The sequence below is a fragment of the Ornithodoros turicata genome, unplaced genomic scaffold, assembly GCF_037126465.1.
Source record: "Ornithodoros turicata isolate Travis unplaced genomic scaffold, ASM3712646v1 ctg00000882.1, whole genome shotgun sequence".
Classification (NCBI taxonomy): domain Eukaryota; kingdom Metazoa; phylum Arthropoda; class Arachnida; order Ixodida; family Argasidae; genus Ornithodoros; species Ornithodoros turicata.
This window is the reverse complement of record NW_026999409.1, coordinates 507,203-530,203: the sequence shown is the minus strand read 5'-3', so window position 1 is coordinate 530,203 and position 23,001 is coordinate 507,203. Positions and strand designations below refer to the sequence as shown.

The window sequence follows — 23,001 nt, the reverse complement described above, 5'->3', positions numbered from 1 at the left end:
AGTATTGTAATTTATTGGCCCGCTACAGGAGAGTAAGAAACGGGAAATGCATGTGCGTCAACGGGATGGACAATCATATCAGGCTCCTTGTCTAGGTTTGGGATTCTTCGGCTTATCCCCTTATTGCATACAGAAGTTCAATTGATGATGTCATGGTGCCAAAAAAGGCATTAATAAGCCCTCCAGGAAGAAAACCGTGATGCTCTCGCCCGCTGTTATTCTCGGAACCCTCTTTATAAAAGAAAAAGAAGTAATTCGAAAGCGCAATGGCCCGCGGCTCGAACCAGGGATCGCGAAAGCCAGTGGCGACGGCCCCCTTCGGTAGCTCAGTCGGTAACATGTTGGCTTGTTGACCTCAAGTTCGCGGGTTCGATCCCAGCTGAGGACGGCAGCAATGTGGGGGAGGTAAACATTGCTTCCAGCACCGTGTGTCGGAGATCTCAAAAGAGCCCCATGCGCTCGAATTTATCCACAGTCCTACCCTGCGGCACGTGCAGCATGTCGCCACAATAGGCAGAAATAACATCACGGCACCATTGTATTATTACCCAGTAGCGACGTCTACACCACTGAGCCAGCAATACATCAGGCTATCATTCTGAGGGATCAAGACGCAAATGCCACACTGAACTCGTCGTCACTTCTTTCGTCGTGGAAAAAAAGAAAAAAAAGTCTGGAGCATCGTACAGTTGCGCACCAAGTTGCAAAGCGTAGGAAACAGGTTCAGCTGTCATGCCTGACATGGACACTTTCTGGGGATCCCACTGTTTTCGCAAAATACAACCAAAAATGGCACGTCAATGCATTCTGCCATGAAGCCAGCAGGGCGAAAATAAGTGTCCCAGGAAAAAAAAAAACTGTGACGTTCTTGCACTTCCATTCCACTTATACACTATCGAGGGACATCTCATAGAAACACCTATGTGTGGACACTTCTTTCCAAAGCTCGGAAACGGCTTGTCAAGTGGAGGGGCCCTTAGGCTTTTTCGGAGCCTTTTCAAAGGAGCGATCTAACGTTTCACGAACCTCCCGCCGTAATCTGGACGGGAGGTCCAACGTCTGTATGACACTTCCCATAGGTCAGCAGGTCCCCGCCAGCCCTGCCACACGACAACGGGTAGGGAGCCCTTCTTCTTGTGATCCCGACAATCCACAGGCCGTGAATCTTCCCGATAACACAATGGACGACACTTCGGAACCGGCAGCTCCTCAGCAGTCAGATGAGATGAACGATGGCAGCCTTGCCACTTCTTTTCATCACCCGTTCACCACTGTCACCTACAGGAAGAACCGAGCCGGCGGTATTCCCATACTGTTCGACCAGCAACTAGTGACTACTCCTTCTGGAAGGTGAATCCTAATGCGGTCGCTAGTGAGATACGCCTGCTAGCTGAACAACAGGTCATGCACGACCGTTTCCACCGAGATGGTTCTCTCTTCGCCTCCGTACGGTCTGAAGCAGCTGCCCGCAACCTCTTGTCAGCTAAGTGCTTAGCTGGATTCCTGTGATACCATCAATACCCCAATCGTATGCCAGAAATATGGGCAAGATATATGATGTTCCCAGAGAGTATTCGAACGACGACCTCGTGCTCTACCTCAAAGACTCAGGGGTTTTATCTGCACGGCGGCAGGTTCAGCATTCAATGGAAGAAGATGGCGGTGATGTGTTTACCCCGTTACGGAGCGTTATCCTGACTTTTAAACCTACAATCCGTCTTCCCCACCGAATTGCCTTCGGACTCCAGACCTTCACAGTCCAAGAGTACATAGAAGACCCCATGCAGTGTTATAACTGCCAACGATTTGGCCATATTGCACGAAATTGCCGAGGTTCTACACGGTGTGGCATATGCGCCGGGCCTCACCAGAGATCAGACTGCAACAATAAAAGAGAGCCAAAGTGTGCTAACTGCAAATCCAGCCATCTCACATCATTTTTTTTATGTCCTGCGAAGACCGCCGCCACCAAAAGGCACCAAGACCGGACACTACGACTTCCGTCTGACGCGTCTAGGGGTGGTAGTGCCACACTCCCGTCTGGTACAAACGCACAAGAATTTCCTCACTCCCCCATAGATCTGCACGAGGTGAACGAGGGTCGCTGAACACAATCGCGGCTCAACCCATCACAAGCAGCCACACACCGCCTCCTCGTCCATCAAGGCAGATTACACACACTTACGCCAGTGTGACGGAACCTGCAGGCACGAGGAGACAGTTACCCTCATCAGCCCTTGAAGATGTCTCTTCCCTGGGACTCTTCTCAGCGGTACTCACTGCCCTTAAGGCAATTGTCTCTGCCTTTCCTGGTGCGTCGCAATTAACTGCCCGAGGTCCAAGCGATTCTGACACTGGAGGCATTATCTTTGCATCAGCATGACGGCATTATATAGAAAGGCCATGGCGATGCAGTGGAATCGTCGAAGCCTGCGTAACAAACTCCCGGATTTTAAATTACGTCTACAACAGTACAAGATCCCTTTCATAGCTGTATGCGAACACGGCATGGATTCTACACATCGCGTTAATGGATACACAATCTATCGCTCTCATCAATCCCCTGAGAACAGAACAGCGCTATACGTTCGTAATGACCTCGTTGCTGCGTCCATAGGGTCAGATTGTCATCGCTCTTATGATTATGTCACCTGCAGGATCCACCTTGGCCCCATGCTGTTAACGGTCGTCAGTATCTATATACGTCCCGCGGTACTGGTCCCGTGGAGTGACCTCGAACGCTTACTTGGTTCTCTGGAAGCCGCGGCGCTCGTGCTGTGTGACTTCAATGCCCATCACTCGGCCTGGGGAAGCCGAAGGACGGACCGTAGAGGAAGGAGGTTGTTCAAATCAAATAATCAATGTTCGAATCAAATAAACCTGGAGATTTTCAATATGTTACAGGAGAGGACTAGTTATACAAATAAGGGAAAATTTCTTTTAGACGACCTATATGTGAATATACTATCTGAAAAAAAAAAAAAAAAAAATGCAAGTGCTTGATATTCTCAAACACTTGGTTAAAAAGTGAATATAGATCAGCTTGATATTTTTATGTGAAGCTAATCACAAGCAATCAGTTACAAGCGTAAATAATCTGGGGCTCCTTCAAGGATGATAATTTGCCGGAAATTTATCGTAAACTTTACCCAAAATGTGCTCCGTTCTTGAGTTCTCACTACGTCACCAGATTTATACTCGTTCTACATGCCCTTTGGGATGGCAGACCCGTGCTTCCCCTCTAACACCAGGCAAGGAAAGCACACAAATGATCTATATGTAGATGTCAGAAGGAAGCTCGTAAGGGGCAACTTCATATTTCGGCACAGTTTAATGCACCTCCATTGTTCAAGAAAACAAAATGATGATTTACATTCGATACATGCATCGTCTAAAAAGTGCACACAGTTTTTTTCAGTCATATTTAAGAGAGTCAAGCTACATCTCTGGCTGGTTTTGGCTGGAATAGCCCAGATTGACAGTTACACAAGCTGATGTATGTCAGCATTGAAAATATAAAGGAAAAACGGCAATTTAAAATGCCTCACTCAATTTACTACTTTTCGTAGCTTACACCTTGACAGGTGTTTTTTTTATCCTAAAATGGTTTTATTGCCAAAATCCACGAGAATGACCGTCATCACATTACCAAGTTTCAACTGTATACCAAGTAATAACGAACATGTGCTTACTTTTTCTGCAATCAAGATGTGAATTACATCGTTGAGTTGCAGGCTTCAGTGAAAAATCACTGCTTGTGATGTCACTGCTGAGTGAGTACGGCACTGCTAGTGACGCAACATGTGATTCCAGTGTCTTTCACCCCACCCCATGTTATTTTTATTTCATGAGCAATTAGCATCAGAATCAATGAGCTTGCATGATGCACTTATGAAGGGTAATTTCATGTGTGCCGATAAACATACTGCAGTGCTAATTTACAATGTAGTTTGTGGCTGTGGAGCACACTCATATTCAGTATGCCATGCGAACGAGAGGAGCATTTTCTGCCATAAACATTAGATGAGCGAAGACCCCAAAAAATGTAAGCACTGTTTACGTGCATTTGACAACTTGCATTTTTATTACTGAGAGGCTCTCTTCGTAGCTAGCGGGAAAGGGTGCTGGCAATCTGGCACATGTTCATAAGATGTAGAAGCAGAGACCGAGAAAAAAAAATGACAGGATATCATGATCTCAATCATGTCATTGTGTCCGTGTTTCTGTCTCCTGTTCTGCATTTGTTAATCTTTTTGTGTAGTTGCTGGATTTTAGCCCAGCAGCAGGGGTCAGCAATTAGAGAACATGCAGAACATGCAAGGCATACATTTCCTCATTCTCCGCATTCCTCATTCAAGCAACATTGAAAAAGTAACCATGCGAATAAACAATACAACAGTGGAGCTGGCTTCACCACACTACAATATGTCACATGCAACAGTATATAGTATGCCTCAGTCTTTCCCAAACCATGTGTCAGGACCCCCTTGAGGCCGCGATAGCCCAAACGGGGCCCAAGAGAAAGCAGATGAAGTGAGCGCAATATGCCACAAAACCAAGGAAACTATCTCGCTACGACTGCATTATATTGAAGTTGTTTTACAAAAATGCAAGTTTACTTCAGAGCACAATCAGTCGGGAAACAAGCTAACTCGCAGCAATGCTTTCAATCAAGTGTGTCGCAGTATTCCTCACTGTATCACGACGAGACCCCGAACCTACATCAGGCGCTACTTTCGCGCACTAGTATAACATTCATATTTATTTATTTATTTATTTCGAGAACCCCGAGGGTCCGGAGGACATTACATGGGGGGTGGGAACTGGAGCGTAAGATACATTTACAGCAACTTGATAGAAACAAACAAACAAGCAAAAAGGAACACACAATTAGCAGTAAGTAAACAGGAAAATAAAGAAACGACGACAGTACAAACTTATATGAAAACAAGTAGTAAAGCATGAAACAGGGAGTTCGTTCACATAAGTACAGATAATTAACAAATATGATAAGGGGGAGGTGAAAAATTTCATAGAAACTGACATACAAGCGTGGTGGTCTTGTGGATGGAGTGAACGGGAGAGGGTGTTACAAAATACTGTATGCTCGATAATAGTTGTGAGAGGTGATGGGAGGTTGTTCCATTCGATGGCAGTTGAACAAAAGAATGAACTGGATAATGCATTGGTATTACAATGAAAGCGTGTGACCTTATTAGTGTGGTCGATGCCAGGAAAAATGACACTCGGGCAGGTGATGGGCGATTGGTGCGGTTGCAAGATGAAAAAGAACCAATGGAAGAGGGCTAACTTGGCAAGACGGCGACGACGTTCGAGTGAGTCGAGATTAAGATTTGATTTTAATGCGGCTACAGAGGATAGGAGCTTAAGATGTAGGGCGCCAACCTGAGGGTGCGTCTAACAAAGCCTGGAGAGCGAGAAGCGTTAGTTATTATGTGGTTGATGTGCTCGTTCCAAGTTAGGTTGGAGGAAGGCTGGATTCCAAGACATTTGTAAGAATCTGCTCATGTTAATGTGATATCACTTAGGGTATAGGGGAAGGGAGGAAGACAGGAGACCCGTCTTTGAGAAAACGACAAAATGCGACACTTTGCAATGTTCAGAGGCATGCCAGAGGATTTGCCTGTACACTGCACAGTCGTCAGTAAAGAGACGAATCGTGCAAGATATGCCTGAAGGAAGGTCATTTATACAGATAAGGAAAAGGAGAGGGCCGAGGACTGAACCCTGAGGGACACCAGAAAGCACACGTACATTTAGAGATAGGTGGTTGTTGCAAGTAACCAATAACGTACGATTAGTCAGAAATTGAGCTAGCCAACGGACGGCATACGGGTCAAGGATAAACAGGGAGAGTTTGTATAGAAGCTTAGAGTGCGGCACCATATCGAAGGCCTTGCGAAAGTCTAAGAAAGCGGCGTCAGTCTGATGATTATTGTCCGCGTGGAGAAAGATGTCGTGAACAAAACTGGCTACTTGAGTTTCACATGAAAAGACCTTTCGAAAGCCGTGCTGCAAGGGAGCATTTTTCTTCAAGGTACTTAACTACGTTGGAGAAGTTTATGTGTTCGAGAATTTTACATACTATAGAAGTGAGTGAAACGGTGCGGTAGTTATTAACGATGGGGCAGCTGCCTGATTTGTGAATAGGGACAATCTTCGTCGTCTTCCAGTCCTGCGGTAAAGCAGAATCTTGGAGTGACTGAGCAAATATTCAACATAGAATCTTGCTGGAAATAGATCTCGTGTTGTTTAGAATCTTCGGGTTAATAGAGTCGGGACCATGACTTGACGACAGCTTAAGTGACTCAATGATTTTACAAATGCCATGAGTGCTGATATGAATAGGGACCATAGGTGAGGAGGCGATAATGGAGTTTGGGTGTACCCGTTGTCGGTGTTGAAAACGGATGAAAAGAAGGAAGCGAAAGCGTTGGCGCAGTCGTTGTCGGCGATAGTATCGCCGTTGGTGTCAGTTAGACGGATAAGGTGGGATTTTGGCGGATATAAAATTTTCCTAAATTGTTTTGGTTTATTCGTCAAGAGAGACGGGAGGTCGATGATAAAGAACCTTATGTTTCACTTCCTTGATCGAGCGCCTGTATTCCCGTTCACAGTAGTGAAATTTAGCCCATTATACGTCGTCGCCAAGACGCTTTGCCTTCCTGAATAAACGCTTTTCCTTGGTTAGCAAGATTTTGAGACTTTTCGTGAACCAAGGATTGTGATCATAAGATTTCACTCTTATCTTTGGAACATGGTACTCGGTAAGGTAGTTGATGTTGTCACGAAAGAGGGACCAGTTATCCTCAATGGAGTGAGGCGAGGTGCCATGAAAGGAATTTTCATACAGAGCTTCAAGACCCTCGTTGATGGCTTGGAAGTTAGCTCGAGCGTAGTCGTATATGGTTTTATCGTTGAATTTATGAACATTTGGACGACTTGAAGAGATATCGAAGAAAATGGCCTTGTGGTCACTGAGACCATCAGTGACACGCAAAGAAGTGATATGCTCAGGATGGGAGGTTAAAACCAAGTCAAGGGTTGACTGTGTGGCATGAGTTATTCGGGTAGGATGTGGAACGACCTGCGATAGATTAAATGTAAGGCATAAATCTACAAACAGTGTATCTTGTGAACTCCGGGAAAGACTGCAGTGGAGCAAGTCCAAATTTATTGACCGTCTATGTATCAGGGTATATTGAAGGTATATATTACTGTATATGTATCAGGGCAGATTTCAAGCTTCTTGAGCGCGCACAGACGGTGATCTCAGTTGTCTCGCGACGTAACAGACGGAGAAAGATACCGGCTGTCACACACACATCCATCCCGAAAGCTATGCCCATCTTTGTTGGTGCACCCACGAATCCACAGGAAGACTGCCGAAGCTCTACCACTCGGATTAAGTACCTGTAGCTTGAACTACAAACAGCTTGGTGCACACTCCACAAAACGACAACAGCTGATTGCTGATTTGATGGGCGCGGCCATGCGAGCCGAGAAGGACAGTTCAACAGAGGAGCAATTTTAGGTAAGTTCGAACGTGGCGCTAGTCGTCGGTGCAACAATTTCCAGAGTGAACCGACCTCGATCAGCTCAGATAACGCTTTTTCATTCGTTTTCTTTTTAGTGTTATTTCTTATTATTTTTTATTCATTTCCAATTCCAGCTCAACCGCTCAGCGCGCTGACACTAGTGCAACGTAGAGTCAATAAATCTCTCGCTTCCCTAAGGAGAAGAGTACTTGAAGTATATTCGTGTCTTGTGATTCCTTTTTCCTCTCTCTACGTTCCAGAAACATACGGTTTCCGAACCAAGACAATATGGTTGCGAGCGCAGTTGACATACAGAAGTATATACAGATCCCGTATCGTGAAGATCACCACCCCAACGTGGTTGCCACGGTTTCGGTTTTGGCCCATTTGCATGTCAAAATTCAGGGATGGATATTTTAATAACGTACGTGTTTTAAAATTTTTAAACGTGATGTGGATTTTAACTAGGACAGTCTCCCATATCGGTATCTGGCTTTTGTTCAAGGTGTCCTTATTAGAGTTAATTAATGAATTTAATTCATTAGTCATCCTTATTAGTCATCATAGTCTTTCTTGGAAAAGATACGCGCCCGTAGAACCCAACTGTGAAAATGTCGTGCTCTCGTGCCTTTTTTATAAATATTTGTCCAAGCTGAAACACACACACACAGAATAAACGGGAACGTGCCACAAAGCCATACTTCGTGGTCGTAGCCATTTTTAATAGAGATTTTGTTTAAATAAAACAACTAGGACTACGTGTACATCAGTTTCGCACTTACGGGTATGCGAGTGGAGGAAAACCTTGTCTGCAAGGTATTTTGGCATTCTAATTTCCATAATTCACTCAGATGTATTTTTTTCTTCATGGAGCTGTTTTTCTCTCTTTCGAGAAACAGAAAGAGCAGAATTGCTGGCAATCGTTTTGATACGAGATGAATCCTTCATCTGTATGCTTCAAATTATGATCCACAGAGGTGACATTTGTTTGTAGTGCACCGTTTCAGGTTTTCTATTACTGAGATACCTCGCTCGCACTAACTCGGAAGTCCATCACGACAAGGGGGAGCGAGCCCTAACCTAACCTAACCCAACCTAACCTCACCTAAAGGAGAGCACTGCGGGACATGAGTTAGAGGACGGGAGTTGGAGATTGAGAAGTGCGGCATATACAAAGAGGTCCTCAGAGCGAAAATTCGGGGGAGGGGGCACAGACATCGTGAAAACTCGAGGAGCGGTGGACTGTTCACCCTGCCCCCACATTTCGATTTATACCGAAACTAAACAGGAGCAGCTTTCCAAGCTAGGGCTCCGCAACGAACCGACAACAGTAAAAAACTATAAAGAAAAAAAAAGAAAGGAAAGAGAGGAAGGAAGCAGCAAAAAAGGTATATTCGCTTGAACCGCAACGGGACAAAAATCATTGCAAACACGTTTTTCTTGTGCTGGCCATCGGCATTGAGCAGCCCTTCTGAACCCTGATGTGGATTACAGGCCCAAATAATGACAAATGAGCAAGCAAGCATCCTCGCTGCTCACTTTTTGGTGTTTTACGTCGTTTGAAGTGCAGATTGTTTCGCCCCACAACTAACGCCACATTCGCGTTCACCTAAAATTGCTCATTTGTTGAACTGTCCTTGTCGGCTCGCACGGCCGCGCGCATGAAATCGGCAATCAGCTGTTCTCGTTTTCTGGAGTGTACACCAAACTGTTTACAGTTCAAGGTACAGGTACTTAATCCGAGTGGGAAAGCCTCGGCGGTCTTCCTGTGGATTCGTGGGTGCATCGACGAAGTTGGGCTTAGTTTTCGGGATGGCTGTGTGTGCGACAGCTGATATCTTTCCTCTTCTGTGCCTGTGTGCGCCCTGACACGTATACAATAATATAGATGTTATACTACTGTGCTCAAGTGACGTATGCTGTAGGTTAGGGGGTCCGTCATGACACAGTGAGAAACTATTCGACGGATTAGGGGTGGGTGGGGGGGGGGGACGGAGAGCACGTTACCTCGGTTCCGGAGTGTTTGTGCGCTGAACTGAACTTCTATTTTTTAAAAACAACTTCAATATATTGCAGTTGTAGCGATATAGTTTCCTTGGTTTTGTCGCATATTGCGTTCACTTCGTCTGCTTTTTCTTTTCGCCAAGTGGTGTAACCCCCCTTCGACTATTGCGGCCTCCCTAAGGTTTATGTATTAGTTTTGGAAACACTGATATTGTTACATGTGACACATTGTAGTGTACTGCAGTTAGCTTCACTGTTTCACTGATAATTTGCACGGTTACTTCTTTAATATTATTTGAATAACTTTCATCTGATACTGTACCATTAAAAAGGATAGGAACCCATTATGGTTTAGAATTATCTTTCCTTTGCAATGTTCCCACAGTAATCTTGGTGACAAGTTGTCTCTAATTAAATTCCCTTTGAGTTGTATTTCACACTACTTACAGCATACTTTGAGAATGAGAAAATGTATGCTTCACATGTTCTCGGCATCCTCTACAGCAACTGTTCTTGGTCTTAAAATCCAGAAACTACACACGAAAAAAAAATGTAGAACAGACGACACAGCAAAAAGGACACGACAAAATGATTGGGACTGTGTTATGCTATACATTTTTTTTGTGTGTGTGTCTCTCTTTGGTTCTGCATTTTTGTGAACATGTGCCATGTTGCCGGCAACCTTGCCCTCTTGTCGCAAAAACACCCTCAGACATAAAAATGCAGACAAACAAGTAGAGAACTCCAACTTAACATAACAAGAGAGAACAAAGATTGGGACACAGGAAGCTTCTAGAGTCTTGGCACATACGCGGTGACCCCTCGGTTTGTAACAAAAACCGTGGCCCCTCCCCGAACAATACTCCCATCTCCTTAAATAGCGACCGGTTGTGCAATCTCTCATTCAGTTTGGCACTGATGATGTCCGTCACATGACGGACGAAACGTCTGAGTAAACCTTGTTATTTTGTTACGTTAAGTCGGAGTTCTCTACTTTTTTGTCTAGGTATGTCGTCTCCCGGCTTTTGGAGTATTTTTGCATGAAGATGCAGGTTGTGAGAGGCACATAAACACTGCTTACATTGCTAACCTGTCTATCACAAGACATGTGAAAGGATTGCCAAATTAAAATTCAATAATACAAAAATGATTCTGAAATACATAATTCCAATAGAAGGGAGAGTAAACATTGGAATAACAGGTAAAGGTAAAGCACTGAAGTGTTGACATTCTTCTGATGTGTATGATATACTGCTCTATTTAACCCATGACATATATGTTGTCAAACATTAACTTCTTGCATTCAACATCAAGATGCTATACCTATTCCATCTAAGCGACTCGTCTTTACACGGACACGTGGCACACCATTTTGGCACAAAAATTTGATATCTCTGCTTGTTGGACATATCAAGCAAATACTGTGCCAAAATTGTGTTACCTACATGACATGCTGCATATGCTGAGATATGTTACGGGAGAAATACTCCTGAAGCGATTAAAGGAAGTGCATACGAGTACATATGCTTTGCAAGGTTGTTCCAAAGTTCCAAGTAGTTGTTACAAAGTATGCTCGTGTTGAATTGGCAAAGCATTAGTCATCTCATAACAAAGTGATGAAAGAAACTAGTGAGAAATACAAAGCCGCAAGCACTGTTGCACGACCATGTTCACAATGGGCAATGACGCTTTTCACTTTGCGTACCGCGGACTGACTATGCTCAATGAGTGGTTTGCAGTGTTTGATTGATGTAGGCCATGGCAACTACCAATGAACTTTGCAGATTGTGCAATGATATCTTTTGTGAACAAGACAAACCTCAATATATTCCCGTGTAATTTTGATCCTACAATTAATTGAGTTGAGGGTTTCAAGTATTTACGTGTGCACCCCTCTTCTGATATTTAGTGGAAATCCCACAGTAGTTACGTATCTTCTAAGCCTCTTAAAAAAATTGTCTTCTTGAAGTGGACACAAAAACTACCTTTCGCAGACAGTACACTGCTGGCATACAAAACCCTTGTATAAAGTGCCTTGGAAACGGTACAAAGTCCCTTCGAAACGGTACAGACGACATCATACTGTTCATCATAAAAACAAATGACATCATATTGTTCAACAGAGCCACCAATTTGGTAGAGTTGAGCTACGCTCAAAGCTAGGGGGGACGAGTTCGCGTCTAAAAGGCACGGTCTTGAGGGGATTACGGTGGTCTCTGAGTGAGAGAGCACGCGACTTTCGGTCCTACTTTTCTTTCAAGAGGGGGCCGTGAACAAGTGCCCAATCGTGGAACCCAGCCCTCCGGTTCCGATTTGTTTCGGTATCAGTTTGTCTGCCAACGACATGATGGCATTTATATTCTGTTGAGTTTCTTACGTGCTGTCCGTGACATGCATGTAGGTAGGTATGCCAAGAATTTTTTTTTTTTATTATTAACCTTTGTTGTAGTTTCAATCCCTCGAAAAAACCATTGCACAGCACCAGAACACAAAGGCTACATAATGACCAAGTTTCACCAAACCTTTTCAGCATCTGAACTAAGATGAACGGTCATTAAACTATCTGCTTCACTAAAGGAGTTATTATTACTGAAATATTCACCACATCACCGTTGGAAAAAAAGAAGTGTCTGTTCAGTTCAAGAATTGGCAAACCTTGATATTGGTTCAGTTAACCAGAGTTGGTGAAACCAGGCCCTGGGAAGTCACCGAAACATTCAGCACATCACAAACCAAAGTTTGTAAAAACAATTGAGTGCTAGCATGAAGTTTTGGCAATTGTGAGTAGCATTTTAACTGCTGCCTATGTAGCTGCAGCAGAATTACAAGTAATTCAGAAAAAGTGGTAAAAATTTTGAGGGTACTCTACTCTATCTTCCTCGGCATGGTATTAAAAACTGTGATGATTCCAAGTGCTCATCGTCTTGGCCCAGATTCTGTAGGAGATTTATCAGCCATTTGTGTTCCTATTTGTGGTACTGTGGCAAACTAGCCACTCCACCCACATAACAGCATTCCTATGTTACCCATAACATGTAGTTGAAGTGTATACGAAGAGAGGAGTCAAGTCCTGTAGATCACATAAACAAAATACAGAAACCGACACTGAAGATTTTTGTTTAAGTTTAATTTGTACAAGCTTTCGCGTGGAGGTCCACGCTTCCTCAAGTAGGACCTGAGGAAGCGTGGACCTCCACACGAAAGCTTGTACAGGTTTCTGTATCTTGTTTATATAATATGTAGTTATAAGAGTGGTTTAAACCACCTCGCAGAAGTTGCAGATGCTGTTTATCAACTTTATTTTGAGATGGACAGGGAGTTTCATTGCCTGGGGCGATACTCTACCCCATAGCTGCTTGTGGTGTGAGGAAGGAAATAATGTCCCATGGACTCCAAAATTGCCAAAAGAGCTTTGAGAGTAGGCATTCGTGGGCTCGATGTAGCCATAGGCCAAGCAATTTTAGAGAGAGGGGCAGGAGTTCAGATTATTGAGAGATCTGAAAATGGCAGTTCAGAAAGCTCGGTAGTGTGGGCAATGACAAAGAATATACTCTGGGTCTTCTACAGCACTGCAGCGACAGTATCTGAGAGAGACAACTTGCCTCAGATGGTAATGACACTGAGCTGTAAATGCCCCATTGAGTCACAGACTATGAGTCACAGTGAACCATCTTGGCGAGATGTGTTCTGTGACATCCAGAAACCAAGCTCTGGGTCAACATTGCTCAGTATAGACGGGAAGAAAACGTCAGTTGTCCATTGACAGGAAGACTATTTATACAATCCATTGATATGTTGGTGAACGAGATCTGCTGTCTACATTACCAGTAACATTCCTTTGCTATCTTTCACTGTGATTTAATTAAACACCTCCCTCATGTGACGGTGTTCCCGGCACAGTTTTACCTTGCTGAACCACTTTTCGCGGCTCTTATCAAACATAACGTTAGCGGTTCTTCGTATGCTGAGGCCGAGGAAAGCAAGCGACGTTTACATGAGGTTTACTTGATTACCGTCGTGACAAATGGTCGACACAGCAGTTTTGCGGTACGTTTTATATGTTGCTCATCCTGGATGTTTTTCGCTACCCGATTTCCTGTCCAAAACAGCTACGACTGCATCAATGTCACTTCACCCATGAATTCCTTCATTCCTTCATGAGTTGCACGCACGTGTTAGCACACCAAGTCGTTACACGTCTGAAAAATACCTGACAAATGGGCAGAAGAAACATATGCTTTATTAGAGCTTGCAGTGATTATCCTTTTTATGCAGCACATCCCGCAACACCATACGGCTCCGTCGTTACTCCATTTTCTCAAATAGCCTCGTCCCCAATGGTAGCCGAACGGCCGAACCGCTGAAGCGTTGTTTTCCTAGTATTCATACGCGTAGTTATTTACGCCTGTAACTTAATTCAATTAATGAATAATTGAGAGATACATGCTGAATACGACACAGAATTGCATAAGGACTCGTTATTCTGGAGTGTGACCTCTTTTCTCACGTAAAGCCATGCGTAAAACCATGCTTAACACTGGACTGCATAGACCCATTGTGATTTATTTTAACAGCTTGAATTTCGAAGGATTGGAATTTGAAGGGTGGATTTCTTAGCGTGGATTTCAAAAGTGTTATTATTAAGAGTGGGTAACAGGGTACACCCGGAAAACCCTTCCTTATGAAACGTTTAAACGTTTTGTTAATGCGAAACGTTGAAACGTGTCGTTAGTGTGAAACGTTAGACTGGAGCGGTTAAGCGTTCTGTTAAACTGAAGCGTTTGAACGTTATGTCAAGGTGAAGTGTTTAAACGCCTCGTTAATACGAAACGAAACGCCTTTCGAAACGGATAGCTATTAAAGCAACTTCTTACCTTTATTAATGGGAAACATGGACGCGCCAGGCGTTACGGGGACAGAGACAGAAGTTGTCTTCGTTATGCCTTGCGCGTCCTTGGTTCCCATAAGTAATTACCAACTGGAATGTACAAAGGCGCCTGAACAAAGTAATCCCCATCTTTAAAAGTGGAGAAAGGTCATCAGTTGAAAACTACCGACCTGTGTCGCTAACATGTATCCCATGTAAGTTACTAGAACATCTAATTTTCCCAAACTTAATGGCATACCTGGAATCTAATGCATTTTTCTCGTCGTCTCAGCACGACTTCAGGAAACAGCAGTCTTGCGAAACACAACTCGCTTTCTTTTCTCATGACCTGTTTTATAACAGTGACTCTGGTTACCAGACAGACGCTATCTTCTTAGACTTTTCGAAAGCCTTCGATAAGATTTCTTATTCTCTTTTATTAAAAAAGTTATCAGCACTAAACATCTGCCCGCAGGTGCTCGACTGGATTCGGAACTTTGTAAATGATCGCCAGCAGTGCGTTTTTTTCAACAACGTCCTATCTGAAGTCTCTAATGTGTTATCCGGCGTTCCCCAGGGCTCTGTCCTTGGTCCTCTTCTGTTTCTGATCTATATTAACGCTCTTCCTTCTACCTTAACCTCTAACGTAAGACTATTTGCAGACGACTGCGTAATATATCGTAGAATTTCTTCTGGGGACGACCATGTAGCATTGCAGAACGACCTGAACAAAATAAGCGCCTGGTGTACTACATGGCAAATGTCATTGAACATAGGCAAAGGCAAAGTAGTGAATTTCTTCCGTAACCGTGACGTTACTTCCGTAACCGTGACATCACTTTTGCTTACACGTTACATAACATTCCACTATCGCAGGTGCCTATCTACAAGTATCTTGGAATTCATTTCGCGTCCGACTTCTCATGGAAGTGTCATGTAAACCATATTATTTCCACTGCCAATCAAGCTCTTGGATACTTACGTCGTAATTTTAAGCATGCTCCATCCGACCTAGAACGGCTATCATACCTAGGGATTGTTTGTCCAAAGTTAGAGTACGCTTCGTCCATCTGGGATCCGCACCAACAATATCTCACTAATTCCATTGAAGCCGTTCAGAACCGTGCATCCAGATTCATACTCTCTAACTATGAGTATCACGCACCTACATCAAGCATGAAATCTGAACTTAATATTCGTAGCCTTTGAGACAGACGTGCGGTAGCGCGATTGTGCTTGTTGTACAAGTTATTTTTTCTTTGTCCATCACTGCCTGAATTCCTGACGTCTGCAGTACACATCTCATCACGACTAGACCATTGCTTCAAACTAAACCGCGCTCTCTGTTGAACATTAATATACGATACATCCTTTGCTCCCCGCACCATAAGAGAGTGGAACTCGCTTCCCCGATCCATTGTCTGACAAACTTCCATGTCACACTTCAAGCTGGCATTGATTCCCAATCTTTTATCAGCACATCGTCCACAAACTAATTTACAATACAATGCTCGCTAATCTGTGCATCAGCAATATCTTTTTTTTTCGTGTTGTGTTATCTTGTCGTGCTGTTGTCTGTGTCGTTGCCACTATTTACACATGTATTTTGTAAATTCCCACTCCGTTCTGTAGTGCCCACAAGTGGGGCCCTTGAACGTACAATAAACAAAACAAAACAAAATAAACCACGCCATTTTCTCACTGTCTTATACGTAGCTTATTACTCCAGTTCATACTTGGCTTTTAAGCAACCCTACTTGTGTTCATTTTCGTCGTACATTTCATTATGAACCGACGTATTTCACGACAGTTCAAAACATATCCAGCTTGTAATGGAGGTGATGACGGTTGAATCTTTTGCGTAGATTATACTAAACACGCTGTATTTATCTTCTTTACGCGGGTAGTATTTTGGTGAAAAGACCAACGCGGAACATTGTGACCTTGAGCGACCACTTTATCCTGAAGCATGTAGCCTACTCTTTCCTACTGGTTCCCACTACTGCACTCTAAAACCAGAACATTTGCCAGTTACGTATTAAAAAGAAATCACTGTCCCGAATGATATCATTCTTGCACCAGAGTGGGAAAAAAAAAAAGATGAGCACGACTTTTGTGGCATCATGCACCGACGCGAATTCCCACAAACAGCTGTTCACCTCCCGAACAAATTGGGATGGTGAAAAGGATAACACCCAGATCTGCCGGACAATGTCGATGAGATAAAGCTCCGTTTTTGGAGTGTCAGCGATCCCAATGCCACGAGTGCACGCGGAGCGGAGTTCGGTGTACGCTGCGAACGGGGTCGTGGTAACGGTCTATTAACCACCAAGAAACGGAATAAAATGCGCCCTTCGTTTTGACTGATCTTTATTAAACATAAGACGATCACAAATGAGTGTGACAAAGTAATATGCCCCTTTAACGGTACCCTGCACTGTCTTTCAAGGAAAGTAAGCTGTAGTCTTTAGAGGAGGAAAGGAAAAAAAAACGAAAATTTGCAGTTCACTTCTTTATAATAATATAAGCTTCCTAAGAAAACGTTTATATACGTATACGTGCCGCTGTATGTTTATGCAAACGAAGACGTTTAAACGCACTGAGGAGTGCAAGGTACCGGGCTGGTTGGTCTGGGACTTCGACCGCTTAGTTCTGTCAGAGGTTGAAAAGGAAAGATTGGGAGTAAAGAAAATATTTAGGTACGTCGATGATTTTTTGATAGGGACCACGGAGAATGTGAATGACGCTCTTTTGTTAGAATTGTTTAATAAGCTGGGGAAGGGTTTGATGTTCACTTTGGAGGAGTTGGTGGAAGATGTCATTCAGTTTTTAGATATTGAAATTGAGTATCATGAGAGGGGCATCTGCAGGGAATACAAACAAAGGTGCCGGAAACCGCTAATGCCTTTTGAATCCTCCATTTCAAAATCTGCAAAAAATGCGGTCGCACAAAATGGTCTTGGGACTGCATTAAAAAAGTCGTGTGTGCATAAGGTGTTGAACAGCTGTTTGGGCCAATTGATGAGATAAGAGCAGGCGGGATACCCGGAGGGTGTTGTTCAAGATGTGGTTGACAGGATGTTAACTAAGTTCTGGAAAGAGGGTTCAAGTGACGAAAATGAAAGAAATCGTAATTTCGGTGTGGTGCAGTATGTTCACAGTGCCTCGCATCGGTTAAAGAAATGGTCTAGAAAATATGGTGTTGATGTGGTTTTTAAGAAAGGTTGGAACTTATCTAGCATTATGAAAAATGTAAATAAGGAAGTAAGAACTGGATGTCAAATCAACCATGTGAATACTTACGTAGATTGTTGTGTGGGAGCTGTTTATTGTATACCTCTAAAATGCGAGAGGGTCTATATCGGCCAGACATCAAGGTGTGTTGACATTACATTAATGGAGCGCGTCGGCCGGCAAAAGTGTCTGGACCTTCCACTGGGAAGGCATTTGGGTTAACTGCGATGGCTGTGGGGGGAGCGGAACAAAACTGCGGTGTTACATAGATCAAAGAAGGTTGGAGCGTTAATGTATTTAGAAGGCGCTTGAGATTACGAAAGCAGGAAAAACGTGTGTCAGTTCCACGTCTGTAACACTAACCGATCAGGTGAAAAATTTGATCGATGTTAATTAAGCGGTGCAGCCGAACAAGTTTTTACTGGTTTCTGACGGGTTCGTTCGACCGTGCCTGTGTTTAGTGTCATTGTGTGTCTTGTCGCCTAAGTAAACTGTTGTTGCTAGTTAGTGCCTTGTCGTCCGTCCCAATTTTTCATCCCCTGCAGTGGCTTACTGCTTCTGCAATGTTTAAACGTATCCTGGGTTAACGTTTAAATACGTGTACGTGCTGTTGAACGTATGTCTAACAGAACGCGTTTAAACGTGTAACAAAATGCGTTTCTTATTAAGAAAACGTTTAAACGTTTCGACGTGTTAACGTTTAATAGCGAGTTGTAATGATAACCAAACGCATTTATTTCAGTGCGTATGACCACATTATTCAATGCACTCCGCTGCGCACTTCATCAATTCCAACGCAAAACTGACAAGATGCGGGTTCGCAACCTTGAGAGCTGTTTCCTGAAAGTTAAGCTTGCAGAAAAAAATGGGGTATGATGAATTGCGATATTCTGTTCCAATCGCTGTTATCAGCGCTCGGGCTCTGCGAAAGGCACAGCTCAATGGGAAGGACAAAAGATGATAGCGACGCCGCTTATCTGTCTCTTTTCGTCTGGAGACAGCTAGAAAGCGTTTCGTGCTGGTTGCATTTTTGGTCACGTGAGCGACCAAAAGTGCGACGAGCTTGCCAGGCGGGTCAATTTATAAAAAAGATATGAAATTCTTTATGCAGGCTATTGTACACGAGCAAAAGAAGACGCAAGACTTACGCGAAACTGATATTTGTGCGCTGATACTAAGTTACATCTTTAATTTATTGGCACCTAATTAGCCACTTAATTATAAGTAACGTGATTATTTATTCAGTAATTAGCAAATAGTTTGTAAGGATTGTGACGGAATAGCGGGTACTCAATTGATTAATTAACTAATTTATAGGTCAATTAATGAACAGTTAGTAATGAATTGAATGACAACTACGTTAACTAATTTAGACGGCTAGTCCATTAATCAATTCGTTAATTATGAACTAATTCATTTTTCCCGTAAGGATCACTTACCGAATTAAAGTGACTAATTACTACTTTAATTACTTGATCGGTTAATTAAGTACTTCATTATGAACTCATTCATTGATTATCCACATAAGTACCACTTACCGGATTAAGGTGAATAATTAGTGAACAGAAAGTGACATCAAATAAATAGTTAACCAATTCCCAGTTAATTAATTCACTTGGAGCAGGCACGGTCACCAATGTCACTTAGCGCAAGTCATCTCTTCAGGCTAACTACGGCATTTATCAATACATGCGCCCATCAACAGAGGATTAAACAAAACACACACACACAAAAAAGGAAAACAAACCACGACCAATAGACGATTTTAAAAAGATGCGCGCCCCACGAAGCGCGTGGCGCAAAGCAGCGTGGGGACTTTGAGGGACACTGCTCTGTCGTCTGCTTCGGTTATGGTTTACCCTAGCCGACGCTGCTGCTGCGCACACTGGGAATGTTGTTCTTCTTCTACCTCCGCCTCTGGTCGTCTCGTAATGCTTTAAGGCGCTGTAAGTTCCCATGAGCCCTTGCGCGCCACAAATGGCGCTTGCTTTTCTAAAATGGTCTATACCGCAAGCTCAGCAGCCGACATCAGCAATTCTTGAAGGCGGCTTGCACGCTATGCCTTCCCTCTTTGCGGTTAAGCCAAACATATCTTCTCGTGTACATCTGTCATTTGATACTTTTTTTGCCCAGGGAACCGCAAGCGGTAGGACTACTGCAAAGCTAACAATAAATTTTAATTCCCCATTTACCCCTGAACCTATACCCCGGAGAAAAATGTGATATATTCATCACAGCCCGAGATATTAACTCATAAAGTTGTCTCGTTGGTGCACTTTTCCTATACCTCCCATGTATTAGCCGCCCAAAATGCTCAACCTCTAGGGAACCGATGCCATTTGTTACCCAGCGATGACTTCTGCTCAAATGGGCTCAGAGGGACTCCCTGATACTATATCCCGGGCGAAAATTGGATAAGTTAAGTAGAACGGCAGATACAGCAGTTTTTCTTACTCTCCCACTGTATTTTTGACTAGTTTCGCGCGGCGGCCACAAGATGGCGCAAGGCGTCGCTGTCGAGAATTTCTGGGGATGAGCACTCATGATCAACACTTTGTTCACATATGTGAAGAAAGAAAGCATTTTGACGGTGATGTTCGGTATTACTTTAACATGGCAAGAGACTTGTCCTTGTGTAAGACTTCTTTAACTTGAGCACCACTTCTACCACGAGCACAGCTAGCACCATCTTTCAGAACATGTGCAATAAATGTGCACATCAAATCTTGCAGTTTGCACGTCGTTTGCCCGTTGCAGTCAAGTTTGTGAATGTAATTCTGTGTAATCGTAATTGAATTACAATAGAAAATGATAATTGTAACTGTAATTTAATTACTTTTGTGAACATGTAATTGTAATCGTAATTCAATTACTTTGGAAAAGTAATTTTATAGGTCTGCTTGTGGTGTACACGATAAATAAGAAAAGCTGCTCAAAATTACCACCACCACCACCGAAGAAATATAAAACAGTTCTAAGCATAGCTAGGTGAAGTTAGCTAGCGGTTTTTGCACAGTTCTATGTATTAGCTTTTTTTGCCTATCACGAATGAGTTCATGCAGCTGCATACCTGTCATCGTCATATGACGGCACCTCTCACTGTCATCCTTCAGTTTGAAACCCAGCACTTTTTTGCCTCCTCCCTTCTTTGTAAGCGTTCTCAGTCCAACTTCGGCTTCAACACAAAGATCGTGATATTTTTCCCGCAGCGTCCTTAGTTCTCTCACTTCTTCAGCCATTTGTTGTTCACCAAAAGATCTCACTTTTTCATCGAGAGCTGCAGAAAAATGTTCGTACAATTTGAAGTCAACATGGTTTAAGGCCTTCAGTCTTTCCATGACGTGTGCAGTCATTGGAACTTTGTAAGCATCCATCCGGGAATTGACTTTAAATGCTACTACGTCCTCTGTCGTCCAGCATGCCAAGTGCTTGAAAAGGATCAGCGATTCATCTAAGCGATCAGCAACCATCACGAGATGAAACGTCTCGCCGACGGATTTGACGAATTCATCAACAACAGTAGCATTGTCGACGTCCTCCGATCGAAATCCAAGGTCAAACGACATCTGGTTGAATCCATATCTATTGTAGGACACCCTGTGCTCCTTTAGCCGTGCGGTTATGTTCACATCACTTACAAAGTCTTCGAGGCCCTTGCGTAAATGAGTCTCAAAATCACAGTACGAAAACAGTGACTCAAATGCTTCTTCTGGCCTTCTAAGCGTCGTGACATATAATGAATCATCCGGCATCATTCGCGCTACTTCCTGTTTGTCGAAGCGCATATGATCAGTTAAGATATTGTTTGACAGGTTGTAATTCCGCATGTCTATGACAAATGATGGCTGAAAGTGCGCGGGATGACCGATATATACACCATAGTTCTTCGACATAACCTTATTTAGTCGATGCTTGAGGATGTAACGTTGAAGAATATTGTACAACGTGGAACTGGCGCACTTGTGCGTTCTTAGATATACGATATTTCTCGCCGGCTGGCATCGGACCATATTGCGGATCCAGTTTGGGCAGTACCATGTTATGGAGGACCTGCGTGTGTGAAACGAACATGATTGCATCATTAGAGTCATACATGATAAAAGAGAAGCATTTCGGCGCAGTCGGAATTAGTGGATTTTATGCAGTAGTTCGATACCAAGTATCGAAGTGTTTGTCAACACGATATACCCGATACCTTTGCGAAATGAACTATCAAAAACCAACCTTGTAAAAAACGCTTAGCTGCTCCACTGACAACCGTATCTGATCCCTACCAGTGAGCACTTTACCTTTCGTCACTCCCCTCTGTTCCGTTTGTCTCTGCCAGTCCGTCTCCTACTCCTCCCATTCCTACTACTGGTCCTATTACTATTCCAATACCTAGTCCTATTCCAACACGCATGCATCCAACACTCGTGCGCGATGTTGATGTTAGTGCACTCCTTGAGGTTACTCTAATTGACACCTAGATCGCCACACTGAGATGGCACAAATGGCTGCCTCTAATGGCTGGCTGCTCAATTTGCCACCTTACAAAAATATTTTAATTTGATTTTAATTAAAAGAAATTAAATTTCTTTAATTGAACTCCAAAAGTTCCCAAGCCAACCTTTTTTGCAGAGTTAGAGAGCCCATAGCGAACTTAGTCAGATCCACCAAGAAATTCGCTCGATATTGCAAATGGAACTGCCCAAATTGAAGCTTCAAAGTTTCGGGTATTCAACGGCGTTGAATCAAATCAGTCGCAAATCAGTCACAAATCACCAAATCAGTCGCAAAGATGCGTGGAGAGCAGGATATGCTGCTGCCCCCATGATAAAAGGTCGAAAAAAAGAGTTTTTTTTTGTTTATTTGTTTCGCTTATCAACGTAAGGTGGAATGTCACCTGCCTTGTTATCGGCGCGTCTTGTGCTACACGTCGGCACGGCGATAAATTGTTCTAGCTTCATGGGGGCAGGAGCATGTCCTCCTCTCCGCGCATCTTGGCGACTGATTTGGTGCGCCGTTGAATACCCAAAACTTTGAAGCCTCACTTTCGGGACTGTTTTTGGGCAGTTCCATTTGCAATATCGAGCGGATTTTGTAAAAAAATAAACCTGAGGTTGACTTGGGAAATTTTGGAGTTTAATTAAGGAAATTCAATTTCTTTTAATTAAAATCAAATGAAAATATTTTTGCAAGGTGGCAAATTTAGTTACCACACAAATGCCGTTTACCCCGTATTTGTGCCTCGCCCCGTTTTTTTATCAAGTCCGAATGACATGTTTTGTGAAACACCCTGTATACAGAGGGTGTTTTTTTAGCCTTTACATACTTTTTATAAAAAGCTATGAGAGC

The 23,001-nt window shown here is 43.3% G+C and overlaps 1 protein-coding gene and 1 long non-coding RNA gene across 2 annotated transcripts in view; both read right to left on the bottom strand.

Annotated features, from left to right (window-relative positions):
* Nucleotides 1-20,648: 20,648 nt before the first annotated feature.
* On the bottom strand, nucleotides 20,649-21,416 carry LOC135375499 (galactosylceramide sulfotransferase-like). Its single transcript, XM_064608190.1, has one exon. The coding sequence runs from the start codon at nucleotides 21,414-21,416 to the stop codon at nucleotides 20,649-20,651; it is 768 nt and encodes a 255-aa protein (XP_064464260.1).
* The window catches only part of LOC135375492 (uncharacterized), a 37,776-nt gene continuing 36,189 nt past the window's right edge, over nucleotides 21,415-23,001 (bottom strand). The window contains exon 3 of the long non-coding RNA XR_010417256.1: nucleotides 21,415-21,714. This is a non-coding gene — a long non-coding RNA (uncharacterized LOC135375492). The remainder of the gene's footprint in view (nucleotides 21,715-23,001) is intronic.